At 40.7% G+C, this 16,633-nt stretch overlaps 1 protein-coding gene across 1 annotated transcript; it reads left to right on the top strand.

Moving 5' to 3' along the window:
- Window positions 1–467: 467 nt before the first annotated feature.
- On the top strand, window positions 468–14,570 carry LOC109418370 (skin secretory protein xP2-like). Its single transcript, XM_062859661.1, has 3 exons — window positions 468–636; window positions 708–1,276; window positions 13,817–14,570. Exons 1-3 carry the CDS (start codon window positions 622–624, stop codon window positions 14,148–14,150), a joined length of 918 nt encoding a protein of 305 aa, XP_062715645.1. The 5' UTR covers window positions 468–621; the 3' UTR covers window positions 14,151–14,570.
- Window positions 14,571–16,633: the final 2,063 nt, after the last annotated feature.

Below are 16,633 nucleotides of genomic sequence, written 5' to 3'. Positions count from 1 at the left end.
AGCTCACGCAGCGCATGAGACGAGCTCCCCGGGAGCTATGCGCCAAGCTCGCACCCACCAGATTTTCGTGAGCCTCCTAGCAGCGCAGCACACTGCGATTTTGAAGAGCTAGGAGACAATTTGGTGTGAGGCTCGCTGTCACATTTATGTACACATGAGCAATCGGAAACTCTGGTCCTACGACGTTCGTAAGAAACAAAATTAAGATAATTTCATGCACCATCTACACTTCTCTCATCGCATTTCACCGTGCGGAGATCTGGTAATCTGCGCGATATTTGACTTGACGTGCGCTAAGTTTTCCGCTTTTCCACGCTTGCTGCGATGACGAGCGAGCTTGGAAAAAAACCCATCAACTTATGGTCATCCCAGTAGACCCTGTTTGGCGCAATGCTAGCTCAGCGCTGTGAGACGACCGACTCTAGTTGGGTTGGGACGAATTTGGACCCTACCGGTTACATGATGCATCTCGGCTAGGTACCGCTGCAATGGGTCCAAAATGCTCCAGTGATCTGATTTCAGCGGCATATATATAGTAGGTGTAGTTTATCAAATAATCATCAGTCAGAAGTGCTTCGAAGGTGTCGACTGGTGTGTGGGTTGCAGTTTTTCACAGGAGCCATGAAGTTGCTAGTTGTAAGTGAATCAGTTCTGAAGGGAGGTGAAGAGTGAAAGTTCTGGAAATTAATGCTTGTTCTATGGTTCAGATCTTTAGTGTGTGCCTGGTGGCGGTGTTGGTGTCTGCAACTCCCGAACCGGAACCGGCGGCAGCTCCAGGAGCCCCGAAGAAACGTGCCATCCTCGGAGGATACGGACTGGGAGGATATGGATTAGGAGGCTATGGACTAGGTGGGCTAGGTGGAATTGGACTAGGAGGATATGGACTGGGAGGAGTGGTAGGGCCAGCCATTGGACCAGCTATCGGTCCTGCTATAGGTCCTGCCATTGGACCGGCGATTGCAGCTCCAGGTCCACTGATAGGTCCAGCCCTAGCAGCCCCAGCAGTCAATCTAGCGCCAACCATCACCAGACACACCCATACCCAGTCGACGGTGAATCAGCCGGTCCCCGTTCCGGTGCCAACTCCGGTTGCCGTTCCAGTTACACGACATGTTGCAGTACCTGTGCAGGTTCCAGTACCGGTGACCGTTGATAGGCCCGTACCACATCCAGTTGCCGTGCCAGTTCCAGTGCCCAGGCCATACCCTGTCCATGTTCCGGTAGACAGGCCAGTGGCCGTCCCGGTGCCACAGCCATATCCAGTTACTGTTACCAGGTGAGTCTTTAAAATTACAGATGGGCATGATGGTCTAGTGACAACCGCTTCTGATTTGTATGCAGAAAGTTCTGGGTTCAATCCCTGGTTCCTCCTACTTTGTATCATTCTACAAACTTACTCTCTACTTTCACATATACAAATCACGTAGAAACATATTTTCATACCAAGATTCATACCCATCGCTAGAACCAGAAACTGTTGAAAAGCCGTTTCTACTCTTTTCAATTTTCACAACACAGTGTTTATCTATCAGATAACGCCTACAAGTTATGCAATCAAACGAACTGTGCTGCATTAGCTTCATAGTAATAATCATACAAATCTATCACCTGTACGCCTGGCATCCATGCACCAATGTGTGAACCCTCTGCCAACCATACACTCAGCGAAGTAAGCTAACGAAATTCATCAAAATACTTCATGAAATTTTTCCATAGATGTAAAGTAGGGATGCCATAAGAATACCTTATGAAAAGTGATCATGTTTATTACGACCTAATTACATAAGATAAACTTATGAAAAGGGCAGAAAAATCGTATAACGATAGACTGGAATCGATCCATGAACGTCGAGATCACTGAGAACGTGCCCATCCCACACGGCTATCAACGCTGGAGAATATCGTGTTGCTAAATGTGTATAAAAGCTGTGAGTCAATTTCACGTCATAGAGTGACCTTAAGAAATTCATCCTAATCGTTATGAATTATTTAAAGACCATTTCATAAGTTAGACCTTATGATAATCTTAGGCTTATTTGGCTGAGTGTACCCCACTCTTGATCCCCCCCCCCCCCTGGCTGGATTTTTTTAATTCGAGCCAACTATAAATAATTCAAAGTTCCAGAAAAATTAGAAAAATTATCTCGACAACTAATCTTTTCTAATAAGGTTAATATCCATAATTTTCAAACCTCTTTTACTCCCAAACCATTTCACCAAGTATTTCTTCAAGAGAACCACTTCAATCTTATCATAGATTTTGGACATTTTGCAGAAATTCTTCTGGAATTACTCCCACGATTCCTTCAGATTCTTAACAGATACTTCTGAATCCTATAGACAAACTCCTCTAGAATTTTTTCCATAGCTTCCTTCAATGGTTCCATCATGGATTGCTCCAGAGATTTCTTAAGAATTCCTCTAGGAATTTCTCCTGGAATATCTTTAGAGGTTCCTCCAGTCATTGTCCCAGTGCTTTTTTGAGGATTCTTACAGGAATTTCTCTAGGGATCCACAACGAAATGTCAACAGAGATCCTTTTAGGTATTTCTGCAAGTGTTTCTTCAGAGATTTCTCCATATATTCCTTTAAGAATTCCTCTGGAGATTGCACCAATAATTCAATCTGGGGTAATTCCGTATTCCAGCAGGAATATTTTAAAGAAACCCTTTCAGAAAATTTTACCAGATATTATCTAAAAATTATTCCAGGAATTCTTTCAACCATTGTTCGAAACATTTTTTGGGAATTATTCCAGACATGGATTCCTTCATATTTTTTTCTTGGTATTCCCACCAGGGATTGGCGGCATGCACCGTGCGGTGCGAAAAAAGCGTGTGCTTCACACAATCGCAATCGTCTCCCGTTTTGCCGAGAGACAAGAGACGTATGAGTGAGAGCTTTCATAATTGTGCGAGAGACAATCGCAGCACTAGCTCTACGGCGTAGGGAGTAATGCACGGTGCTTGGGACTGCGCTTGTCTCCAAACAGAAAAAATCAATGAATAAATGAATTGAAGAGTTTGTGTTTTCGGCAAAGTTGTTAAGCTTGTCAAGGGTTGACAAGTGATGGGTCGTTTGATTCGAAATTTTTACAATCGTGCGTAGTATCAAGCCAAGCGCCAAGCACGGAGACAAGCACCGAGGGAGTGCGTACGACAGAGCGTGAGAGACAGGAGAGCTCCAGCGCGCGGCAAAGTAAGCGAGCAACACACAACCGATTGCGCGTACTCGTCTCCTTCTAGTTTGTTGTGCTGTCTCGTAGCAGAGTGTGCGGCACGCAAAGAGTTTTGAGTCGCACCCTATCCCTGATTCCCACAGAAATTCTCCCAGGAGTTTGTTATGAAAGGTTTCCTGGGATTTGCCAAGGAATTCCTCATGGGAATGCTCCCAGTTTACTCATGGAATTTCTTTAGTAATTCATCCTGAGATTCCTCTAAGAATTCCTCCAGAAATCCACCCGGGAGTTTCTTCTGTGTTTCTCTCAGGAAAACTCCATGGATTATTTTAAAAATTCTTCCAAGATTCCCCCAGGAACTCTTTAACAAATTCCTTCAGGAGTTCCTCTTGGAATTCCTTCAGGAACTCCTCCAGGAATTAATCCAGTACTTTCTCCAGGAAGTGATTAGGAATTTCTTTAAGAATGCCTCTTGGAACTGCTTTCGGGATTCATCCTAGGGTTTCTCCAGGGATTCTCCAGCAGGGATTCCTTCAGAAACTGAAACTCCAAGAATTCCATCTGCGATTTTTCCAGGAATTCTCCCTGGGATTCCTTCAAGAATTCCTCAAGAGATTCCACCACGAATTACTCCAGGAGTTGCTCCAGGAATTCTTCCAATGAATTGCTGCAAGGATTCCTCTAAAAATTCTTTGAGGAATTTCTTCAGATATGTCTCCAGAGATTCCTTTAGGAATTCCTCCAGAAGATCCTCCAAAAAAATTTCTATAAATTCCTCCAGGAGTTTCTCCAGAGATTCCTCCGGGAATCCCTACAGGCATTTCTCTAGGCGAGTGTAGAATTAGCATTTAAGTTAAAATACACGTTAATAAAAACTAAATAAAAAATTCTCTAGGATATCCTCCAGGAATTCATCCAGGAATTTCTCCAAAGCTTCACTCGGGAATTCCTTTCGTGATTCTTTCTGAATTTCTCGTTGTATTTTTAAAGCAACTTTTCTAAGAATTAATTCGGTACTACCTCTAGGAAGATTTTTCCCTAAGAGATTACTCCGGAAATATCTTCAAGAATTCCTCCAGTAATTCTTCCCGGGATTCCTCTGGGAATTCCGGCAGAGATTTCTTTAGCAATTCCTCCAGGAATTAATCAAGAAATTTCGCCAGAAATTTCTCTAAGATTTCCTCTAGAGATTTTTCCAGGATTTCCTCTGGAGATTCCTTCAGAAATTCCTGCAGGCATTCCTCCAGAGATTCCTCCAGGAATTGATCCGACAATTCCTCAAAGAATTCCTCTATTTCCTTAGATATGCTTACAGAAGTTTATTCAGGAACTCTTCAATGGATTACTCCAAGGATTTTTCCAAATACTCCTACCGGAATTCCTCCAAAGATTTCTCCAGGAATTACTTCAGGGATTCCTCCAAGAATTCCACCAGGAATTCTTCTAGTCAATCTTCCTGGAATTTATCCAGGCATGCTTCCAGGGACTCCTCCTTGGATTCTTGCAGAGATATCTCTTAGAATTCTTTCAGCGATTCCTCCAGGAATTGCTCCAACGACTTCTCCAAGAATTTCCCAGGAGTTCTTCCAGGAGTTTCTCCTGAGATTGCTTCAGGAATGCCTCCAAGAATTCATGCAGGCATTCCTCCAGGTTTTCATCCAGGAATTTATCTAGGATCTCTTCGAGGGATTCCCTCAGAAAACACTCTAGAAATTTCTGCATTTCTGATTTTCAAGGGTGTTTGAAAAAGTTCGTTGCAGGAAGGTTTAAATAGGTTTCGAGGAGGGATTCTAAGGGATTTCAAAGGGGTTTCATGGGGCTTCTGGAGGGGAGGGTAGGTCAGTCCATCGTGTTTTAGGGGGTATCAGAGAGCTTCAGGGAATTCAATGTTGTTTAGAGAGGTTTCAGATTTCGTTTTTTTTTTTGAGGTTTCAATCACTTCAGGGCAGATGTAAAACTCTCAGAGGCCTCCTGAGGCCCATAAACCCTTATGTGGCCGACAGGCACGGTGTAGAACAAAGCAAACAATTTGTCGGACATTAATACGGTCCTGCTGAAACTTCATGAGATCCCTTAAAACTCCATCAAATCCACTGATATATGCCCTAAAACAGTCTGGATCGCCACGAAAAAAAATTTGAATCCCTCTAAGCCTTCCCAAATATATTCTGAAGCCTTGAGACCTTCTGAAACCTCTTAACACTTCCCGACATCCCCTGAATCGTTGCTGAAACCCTTGATATCCTCTAGAAATTTCTGACACTCTCGGAAACTCTTTAAGACGCCCTGAAATGTCACTGAAATTTCCTGAGACTCTTTGATCATCTTCTAAATATCTTTCTCCAGTTAGCCTAGTGGTTAAGGCTATAGATCGCCAATCCGGAGACGGCAGGTTCGATTCCCGTTCCGGTCGAGAAAATTTTCTCGACTCCCTGGGCATAGTGTATCATTGTTCTTGCCTCACAATATACAAATTCAAATGGTTCATTACAGCACTGATTTGCGTTGCGTAATGAACCATTACAGCACTGTTTTCAGTTTTGGTCAACTTCATGATGCTTTCTGGACGCAGTTTTGAAAAATTGTGACAACTGCACAGTATAACCTATTATGATGAGATTTTCTTAAACATTGGCTATGAACATCAGTGTGCAGTTTGATGAAAAAGTTTTGTTGAAAACTATCCTCAAGGGTAATTTATGAAATTGCAAAAAACGTTGTACGCAACTCGGTGCAGAACTCGATTTTTCCAGCACTCGTCGTAATTATCCAACTCGGCAAGCCCAAGCAACACACATGTTATAATAGAGTTACGACAGCGCAAGTTTTGGTTGTATAGGAGTTTATTATACGTAATTCAAACATTGTGTTGAAATAACGTAAAATAAACATCTATACAACCAAAACTTGCGCTGTCGTAACTTTTATATAACATGTGTGTTACTTGGGAGCCTCGTTGGATAAATGTACGACTCGTGCTGTAAAAATCGTCATTCTGCACCTTGTTGCGTAAACTACTATTAACCTTCTTAATGCGTCACGTTGGTAACAGCCTTCCAGTCTCGCTTTTCGTAGATCAATTGAAGCGGGTCTGTACGTGATTGGAGAGTCGCGATCATTGACAATTATATATTCATTCCTCTGTTTTATCCTATATCCTTGCACTTCTGCTGCCCATTCCTTTCGAGATTCTAATATCGAGACAGTAGCTATACACTTTTGAAATTTTTACAAGAATCAAGAAAAACTGAAATTAATTATTTAAATCAGTACCCCTTATGTGGTAAAAGCATACTTATTCAGCAATACCTTGCTTCCATATGATAGGTCCAAGACATAGTCGCGATATTTTTGTAACATTTTTTAGTTATTTGTGGAGAGGGGGAAAGTTTTCTAAACGATGGATATGGTTCTGATACATTCGCCCAAATTCCAAACACTCGAATGACAAACGCCCGAATAGACCATTCACCGAATGTAACAAACGCCACCAAATTTTCTTAACTTTCAACATCGTTTCAAAATTCAAGATGCTAATTATGTTCATTCAAATTCGCTCTAATTGTTTTGAATTCAAATATGTTTTGTAGGAAAGTAACAACATAGCCGGCAATTTATTGAAAAAGTAATGGAATGCATGTTACTAAAATTACTCAAATTTAAATTTACTAAAAAATCATAAAACAAATGAAATTGCTATAACTTTTTCTCTTGTTAGTAATTTCAAGTTGAGTCAAACGTTTCTCAGAGCTCATTATATAAGTCATAAATTTTCAAAATTTCATTGCATTCGGTTCATTGAATCAGGAGATATAACAGCTCAAAGTTGGCTATCGTACAATTATACTTTTTTTTCTAAAATCTTTATAAATCGTGCAGAATAGCCCGATCTATTCCAAATTTTGTACGCTGATACACAACTAGTTGATCAACTCACATCAACTCGATCCCCTGTAGGTATTTACTCTATGTCCTGGTCCTTGCCCCTAGGCTAAGCGCCTTTACTCGTTCTCTGAAACGAAAATAAATAGGCGGAAAGGAGAAGTTCTGACAAATGTTTGAAACTATCTCACCAAATCATCATAATTTCGTAATTCCACAGAAGTATATGAGAAATCACTTTGCCGTAAGGTGTTTAAAACCCAAGCAACACGACTTGTTGCTAAGCCAGTAACAGCTACCTTAGTGTAATTTATTCACTGTCCGTATTACGGACGACAGAACACAATTGCTTCTTCTTTGAAACCCAAAAAGCGTATATTCTGAATTCTTATGTGACTCGAACCATGGACACCAGGAGTATTATCTACTCACCTTACGCTTACATACTACACCAAGAGCTTTGTGAGAGAATCGATGCTTTGACAGAGATGAACCAGCCACGGCTGAAAGTCTCTTTAATAAAGATAATATAAAAAGAATCGATGCTCAACGCACCATAAAAACTACTGACGTAACTAGTTACTTCATTGCACCTTCTTTGTCACAAGTTAGAGAACTGTCAAAATGAAAAGACTCCCAAGTTTTCTGTAACGCATTTGGAACCTAATCTGAACAAACAAACCAGAGTTAGATGTTTCATGCATGTTACATAACACATTTAATGTAAGCTGACTATATTATCACTTGCGAGCAATATGTAAGCTCCGCCTCCACGAATCGATGTCAAACACGTGGTAATTTGTAATTTCTATGAAACAAAGCCGCAACTTTACGAATTTCGGAGTTTGAATGCTACTTAACTGACAAGATGAAAGTTTCGAGTGCTTCTAGTGCAACTCATTTAGACCAAAGCATAGAAAGCCACATTCCGAATGATGTTGCAGGTGCTGCTTGGGAAACTAGTAAATTATTTTCTATTGAAAATCTCCTAAAATATTATCAATAAAATACGTAGTATCATTTTTGGCCAATCAGACTCCCCTCCTCCGTCATTGACTTTTATCCATACATGGAACAAGTAGAGCTTAAAAGGGTCAATGGGGGGTTCTGAGGAGTTCACGTCGAATTTCAGGGATTTTTTTAATATCCTGTATTATAACCAAGAGCTAATTCTACACTGAATTTCAGGAATGTTCTCTGGAGGAACTTAGAGGGGTATTCAGAGAATCCAGAGGGTATTGGAGGGCGATTTCAGAAGACATTGAACGGGTTTCAGGGTGGCTTTAAAAAATCAATGGGGTTCAAGAGGGCTCCCAGAGGGTATCAGAAGGTTTCAGGGACAATTCAGCAGAAGGATATCAGAGGGTAACGAGGGGTCACATTGAGGTTTCATTCAGGTGAACTTCGGGAAGAGGAGGCAAGTCTCACGTCCGTTTCAAGGCAGGTAGAATGGTGTTTTATGAGGTCTCAGTGGGTTCTATTGGAGTTTCATAGTAGTTATCATTGTATTCATGTAACAGATCAATCTTAGGGGTTTGAGATGGAGCTAAGGGAGTTACAGGTGATTCTAATAGGAAGGGGTGTCAGGGCGTTTCAGGAGCCTTGCTGAGAGCTCAAGGTGAATTTGAGTGGAGCTTAGGTGGTCTCGGGTAATTTTAACTGCGTTTTAGGGGGGGGGGGGGGCTTCAGGGATATCAAGGGTGTTTGAAAGGGTTGTAGGGAGGTTTCAAAGGGTTTCGGGGGTTCAAGGAGAGTTACAGGGATGTGTCAATACTGTCAATAGGATTCGTGCGGTTCCAGAGGATTTTCAATGGGGTTTCATAGGGCTTCGAGGGGTTCAGGCACGTTTCAGGGGGTATCAGAGAACATCAGGAATTTCTAAGTTATTTAGGGAGATATCAGATTTGTTTCAGAGGGTTTAGAAAACTTCAGAGGAGTTGGAAGGGGTTTGAAAGTATTATATTCGGTTTCAGGAATCTCGAGGGCCACAAAACCCTGCACATCCCCGGAACCCTCCTGAAGCCCCTTGAAAGGGTTCTGTTGAAACATTATGAGAGTTCTTTAGACTCCATGAAACCCACTGAAATGCCCTGAAACCATCTGGAACGCCACGAAAAATAATTTGAATCCCTCTGAGTCTACCTGAATACATTTAGAAGCCCAAAGACCCTCTGAGACCCATTGACACCTCTCAAGATCTCCTGAAAGGCTGTTGAAATCCAGCTGAACCCCCTGATACCCTCTAAAACTTGACACTCTCGGAAACGTACCTGAAACTCCCGAAAGACTCGCTTAAACTTATATGCAACTGAAATCTCAAGAAACACTTGAAAATTCTCTTGAGTACCCCGGGAAACCACTTGTGTCCTCCTGAAACACCCAATGGTGCTCCTTGTAAAAACCTCCGAACCCTCTTCAAACAACTGAGACACTGACACATGCCTGAAAACCCCTTGAATCTTCTTAGAACCTCTGAAAATGCCTTGAAATTTAGCTGGAACTTCCTGAAATGCCCCTGAAACCCCGCTCAAATCCCTTCAAACTTCCATATACGCCCCTAAAATCTCCTCAAACACTCTAAAACGTCAGACCCCTGAAATTATCTGAAACTCTCAAAACGCCACCCACCTTTCACCCCTTGAAACACTTGAGTTCTCTCGAAAAATCTCTTGAAACCTCCTGAAAGCCCTCTGAATCTTCCTGATATCCCATAAAACGTCCCTGAACTCCCCTCAAGCCTTTTGAAATGCCTCTGTAAGTGAAATCATCGATACCCCTCTGAATCCCTCTAATATCAACAGAACCCTTTTAAAATCTCTTCTGAGATCCTCTCTTGCTCCTTGCTTCACTAAAGATTAAGGTTGGAGAAATCGCCATTAATATCAGTATGATCATTGAAACTTCGAAACCAGTTTTCTCGTTCTAAAGACAAATGTTTGTAAAAAAAAATGTATTCACCATATGTCAGATGAGGATGGATTACAGTGAATACATTTTCATTACAAACAGTTGCTTTCCAAATTCCAATGACGACTTCTTCAGCATAAAAAACCCCTCCCCTAGTTCTCCCATTTGCCTCTCCCCCTTTTAGATCTTCCGGGCACCTCTCTTTGCTCTCTCCATTATACAACCACTGGTCGTCGTTGCCTTTGTAACCATCATTACATTCTTATGCAGTATATTGGAACTGAAACGCTTTTTTATGCAGAACATGCAAAAAGTTGCATAAATTAAAACTGCATAAAAAGGCGCAGTAAAAGCTAGGTATCACTTAACAACTTAATCATTTAGGTTATTAGCATCTTCTATTTCTACTATTGTTCAATGGTTTTACGCGTTTTTTGCAATTTCTCATCGTAATAATCTGTTTTACCTCACGCAAATCTGACAGGAAAAGGCCTACTTTCCCACACCAAATTAGCAGTGCTGTAATGGTTAATTACAGCACTGATTTGCGTTCCGTAATGGCCCATATAGCCGAGGCGGTTAACGCACGGGTATTCAGCATGACCGTGCTGAGGGTGACGGGTTCGATTCCCGGTCGGTCCAGGATCTTTTCGTAAAGGAAATTTCCTTGACTTCCTTGGGCATAGAGTATCTTCGTGTCTGCCACACGATATACACATGCAAAATGGTCATTGGCAGAGGAAGCTCTCAGTTAATAACTGTGGAAGTGCTCATAGAACACTAAGCTGAGAAGCAGGCTTTGTCCCAGTGAGGACGTTACGCCAAGAAGAAGAAGAAGAAGTATATTATTAAGTGCAAAAAGAGATTTTCGGCTCCGTAAAGCGTTATACGCGATTGAGCCCCAAATAAATGAACTAGATAAAAAAAATATGGTTCACAAGACCATAATAAACTTATAGCCTTATTGTCCATTCACGCTATATTCAAAACATAATTTTTCTCAAACTAATTTTTTATGAAAAAATATTTCCTGAGATTTTGGATCTTACAATTCCCCAATTCAAGTATTTAGCCCAACTTAATTCATATCGAAACCTGGATTATTTTTGAAATTATTAGCAGTTTTCCCTCACAGTAGTCCGAAATTAACAGTCATAAGGCTAACTCCTCATAATAAGCCTAAAATAAGATAGTTTTCATGGATAAAACACTGAAAACCATATAGATTATGGAACTATAGATGTGATTATATGATCACAAATAAAAAACTTCTGAGTAGATTCAGTTTTATTAAACAAATCGTTAGATATTTCACGCCATCAAAACACATCCAATGAATTTCGTCAGCAAAAGTCCATACAGCTTTCGTGCCACGATTATTTATATTGTTCTGCATCAAATCATTGGTTTCTTGTATACCAATACTATTCGTATAGTATCCTTCCCGTATGCGTATTTGCCGAACTAAAGCTTGGGCGAAAACAACTTTTTTGACCTTAAATATCTATGCAAGTCTTTAATTTTCCATAAAAACCTTCAAAGGCTTACCATAGCTATATTGGAAATTTTAAAACACTCATGGAATATTTTACCTCCCTTAATCAACAATCATAATACCAAGAACTATTCTATACTGAGTAATTGGTGGGTTTGATAATTATATATTCCTACACAAATCTTGAATCTGACAATGATTGGTTTTTGCTCAATGTGTGCAGAAAAAACTGGCACTATTTACGAATTCAAGTCAATAGTTCATCTAAAAATATAAAAACAGCAAATTTTATATTTTTCCTACAAACTACAATAGATAAGCTTCAATTGCTTCTAACAACACTTTTTTTCCAAGTGACACCGTTTTTGAGCGGCAGCCGGTTGAAAGTGTACCGATTCTAATGTGCGCAGGCTTTTTACAAAAACACCTTATACTTCTCATAAAATGAACTTTTCAAATCTGGCTTAAATTATCCTATAGTGGACCTCCGGGTGTCCATCATTGGGTTTTTGGGGTCCACTATTGGTTTAGTCTTCAAATATGCTCAAACATCTTTGGAGACATCATTTCAATCTAACAAACTGTTTTTGAGTTATACTTTTTTTTTGAAGAAGTATACCAACACTAAGTATTTTGCATACGCTGTTCTTTAAAGTTAGGTGAGGAGATATCAGAAAAACTCATTCAAATTGAAAATTTTCGAGTCAAAAAATAGCAATATATTGATCATCGGGGTTTGAGATGAGGCCAAGCTAAATTTCAGGAGTTTCAGAGGGTTCTAAAGGAAGGGGTACCAAGGCATTCTAGGGGCTTTGCAGAGAGCTGCCGGTACATTTAAATGGGGCTTAGATGGTCTCAAGTAGATTTTCAATAGATTTTCAAAGGAATATCATGGGAGTTCAGACTCGTGTCAGGGGGAGAAATTCAGGGATTTCTATGTAGTTTTAGGGAAGTTTCAGGGTAGTAGCAAGGAGTTTAAATCATTTAAGGATAGTAGCAAGGAGTTTAATAGCGTTTTAAAGGGTTTCAGGAAGCACCATGGCCGCACCTGAAAACCACGTGAAACGCTCTGAGGCCCCTTGAAACGGTACGACTGAAACATCATGATACCCCTTGAGACTTCATGAAACCCACTGAAAAGTCCTGAAACTCCCTAGAACGCCACGGAAAAACATTTTGAAGCCCCTTGAGTCTCCCTGAATATTCATTGGAGCTCTTAGACCTCCTGAGATCCCCTGAAACGCTGCTGAAAGCCCGCAGAACCTCCAGATACTCCCTAAAACTTTCTGATATTCCCAGAAACGCGCCGGAACATCTAGAAAAGCTGGCTGAAACCTACTGAGACTCCCTGAAGTATCACTGAAATCTCCTGAAACGCTCTAAAATAAGTACCCTTCTTAAACCTTTGAAATCACTTGTGTCCTCCTGAAATCCCTTCTAACTTCTGAGACCTCCCAAAACAGACCTGAAACCCTGCGTATACCTCTACGACCCATGAGAATCCAAAAAATCGCTTCAAAATTTCTTAAACGCCTCTCAAATCTATTCAAACGCCAGACCTCTGAATTCTGTAGGAAATTGATAATGTTTTAATAAAATAATGAGTAGATGATTTGCTTCGGTGTTTCGAGACATGTGCGCGTTGTTATGGACAACGGAAAGAAACGGTCATAGTAGTCGGGAACCATCTAGGAAAGTAGAATTGGCTGAGACGTGGTGAGATAAAGATGCTGTTTCAGAGCGCAATTTAATTGAATAATTATGTACTTTCTGTTAATCATCTAATCTTGGTTTATTGAATCCCACGTTGGATTTGAGCTAGACCATACAAATTCCCCTGAAACTCTTGCAACGCCACCCACCCCTTCAAACCAATGGAACGCAATTGAAACCTCCTGAAAGCCCTAGGAAATCCCTAATACGCCCCTGAAAATCCTCTAAATCACCCTTAATCTGCTAAAACACCCCTGATACTCCTCAAAACGTCCCAGAATTCCCTTAAAGCTCTCTGAGGCACTCCTGAAATCCCTTTGAAACTCCGGAACTCCTTCTGAGACTCTCTATTCCTCCTTTGTTCACTTAAACGGTCTATTTCAAAAAATGATAATTGGCCAACCGCTCATCCGTGGCACTCGCATTGTTTTTGTTGGAGTTTGACGTTAGCCCACTCCCGCCACATATTTCATGGTTGGACAGAATCAGTTCTTTTAGCATCGGACGAATATATTCGTTTCCGTGACCATGATTTGCATCGAAACATGTTAGAAGCGTTACGTCTGTTTCTACTAGACCAACTGAAGACGAAAATTATCACATTATAAACACATCTACCCATTTCATCATTTCTTCCACAGAACCGTCCCGGTGACAGTGCCCCAGCCCGTGCCAGTTCCCCAACCGTACCCAGTGCCGCAACCAATCCCGGTACCGCAGCCAGTGCCCGTCCACGTCCCTGCTCCAGCGCCGGCCATCGCCATCGCTCCGGCCCCCATTCTGCCCTCGTATGGTCCGGCGATAGCGGCCGGCCCCTCGCTTGGACCCATCATCGGTGGCGGTGGCCTCATTGGCAGTGGCATCATCTCCGGTGGCGTGCTCAGCTCCGGCGGACCAATTATCAGCGGTGGTTCGATCTACGGCCACGGCGGCCACCTGGGACTGGGACTCGGTCTGAAGAAGTACTTCGGCTGATTCAGAGCAACGAGTTTCATCAAATTACAAAATAGTCACTTAATTGTAGGTGTTTTTATTTCTCTAGATCTTTACGTAAGACACGAACAGTCAAGAAGAGGTGGGGATCGAAGATTGCAACTTCGATCCGATCCGAAAACTAGGTCTTAAGCGTTCTGTTTTTGGACAGACATTTACCCTTTTTAGAAGCTAAATAACGCATAAAATTGCGCGCGCGCGAGTGAGAACGAAATCGAACGAATCGAGCAAAGGAATGACACGGCAACTCTCTCTGCATGGGAGTCCGTCCGACGATGGCAGGTATATTATAGCAAGTACTGTGCACAGAGCATAATGCAATCAATAAATGCACCACCACCATACAACGAGCAAAGTGTCACCACGAGTGGCAGCGGCGGCGGCGGAGATTGAAAATGGAAACGAGACAACTGGTTCGAGTTTGTTGTTTTTTATCACAGCACCCCTTGCGAGCCCTAACTTAAATCTTTGGAACAGTGCTTCTCAAACTAAAGGGCTTGATGAAGCGTTTATCATGGATCCATGTAGCATAAGTGGCTAACGCGTGAGGATTCAACAAGAGCATGGTGATGGTACCCAAGTAACACAACTTGTTACATTAGTGTATATAATACACATTTTAAACAAATGCCTTGGTTAGGTTGCTTGTATGCATAACTTAAATTTGTACTTATATCACCGAAAAAGCGCAAAAAATGGCGGCTTATAAAACATCGTTGATGTTATACCTAGGTATTTTTCAATACCTTAGTAGAACATGTAAGATGTTTTCGTAAACATTGAAAATACTTATTCGTTCAAGCCAAGCTAACAGAAATCCTGCGTAAAATGGAAATCCATTTTCACAAACAAGTGATGACTTAAATGATTTTTTGTAATTGCGTTGCGTTTTCCCCTGCTTTTCACTCGCGGTTGTAACGTTAAAACGGCCTACTTTTCTTCACTAAAACAAAAGTGCCGAAAAGTACTACTTTTCGGCACTCTTTAGAGTGCTGAAAAGTAGCACTTTTCGGCACCTTTGCCAGAACCCACTTTTCGATAACTTTCGAGCTGCTACTTCTACATCCTCTGCTGAGCTCGAATCCGAATCAAGAATATCCAGATTCAGATTAGGACTGCAGAACAGTCGTAGAAGCAGCAGGTGAAGCTACTTTTGCTCTTGCCCATGGTGCGGTTGACGACGACGAGAGCTTGCAAATTTCTGACACCTACCCTATCATAGCCTACCTGATCAAACAAAAGCACCACGCTGACGCGCATGAATGCTGCCACGTGGTTCGTCTTGAAAGTACGTGTAGCAAGAGAATTGGTATTTTTTGCAATTACAAAAAACTTTGTATGCAACTCGTTGCAAAACTCGATTTTTTCAGCACTCGTCGTATTTATCCAACTCGGCAAGCCTCGTTGGATAAATGTACGACTCGTGCTGAAAAAATCATCATTTTGCAACTTGTTGCATAAATAACTATTGAATGCAATGTAATTATTTATTTTCAGGTTTGTTGTTGTTCTGTAGTATGGCTGAAACTCATGTGCCACTCTAAATTTTTGGTGAAATGACCACAATTACTCTTCATTAATTCATTCGCTTCTTCTCCGGTTGAAAATAAGCATAGAAGTTAGTTCATTTTTTCATGTTTTGTGTGAAATTTCCTATCAAGTTCTCCATAATCCAACATGGTAGGTGCCTAATACAGTACCGTTCATATAATATGAACTTTTTTTTAATTTAATAATATGCTAATTAAAATACGATCAATGTAGAAAAAATCAATTTCTAAGGAGAAATAAATTTGTTCTTCATTTAATATTCTTTATTTTCATGTATGAAAACCTACGCACTTAGAACACAGCACAAAGAAACTATTGTAGGAAACAGTACGGCATGATCAAATGACTGTGTCAAAATGGTTGATGTTCAGTCTAAAATATATTGATTCCACTATTAGTGACTGTAATTTCTGATTTTTATATTACAATTCAATGGATAAATATAAAAATGTAAGTGCTATTTCGACCCGCACTGTAATTATTTAAGTCTTAGGAACTAAAGTTTCAAACATACGTTAAAATACATATTTTGTGCATCTCAATAACATGATTCTAGAACATAATTATATACATTTGAAAGTACCTTAAAAAACATCACACTAACTTGATTTCAACATCCTTTTACAACTGCGTTTTTTGTTTTGTTTTCAAATACTTGGTTTGAACATCAATATAACAATAACAAACTAGTGGTGAAGTGGCAGAAAATAAAGAGTTCTTTCGCAAGGCCCAAAACAAGTTTTTCTTTATGTGGTTTAATAGATTGCTACAGGTAAATACAAGACATACAAGTGACATGGGAGCCGATTTTTGGTGAACATTTTGAGGTGAACCCAAGCCACCGGATCAACATTAACAAAATAAAGTACTTTGGAGGAACGCTGCAAATTGTGCATTATTGAATTTCGTACTTG

The sequence above is a fragment of the Aedes albopictus genome, chromosome 3 (genome assembly GCF_035046485.1).
Source record: "Aedes albopictus strain Foshan chromosome 3, AalbF5, whole genome shotgun sequence".
Taxonomy (NCBI): domain Eukaryota; kingdom Metazoa; phylum Arthropoda; class Insecta; order Diptera; family Culicidae; genus Aedes; species Aedes albopictus.
This window is presented reverse-complemented; position numbering and strand designations above follow the sequence as displayed.

Excerpts from the sequence above, each read along its gene's own strand:
- LOC109418370 (XM_062859661.1), top strand. Across the intron at positions 1,277-13,816 it reads TATCCAGTTACTGTTACCAG|AACCGTCCCGGTGACAGTGC; the intron begins GTGAGTCTTTAA and ends TTTCTTCCACAG.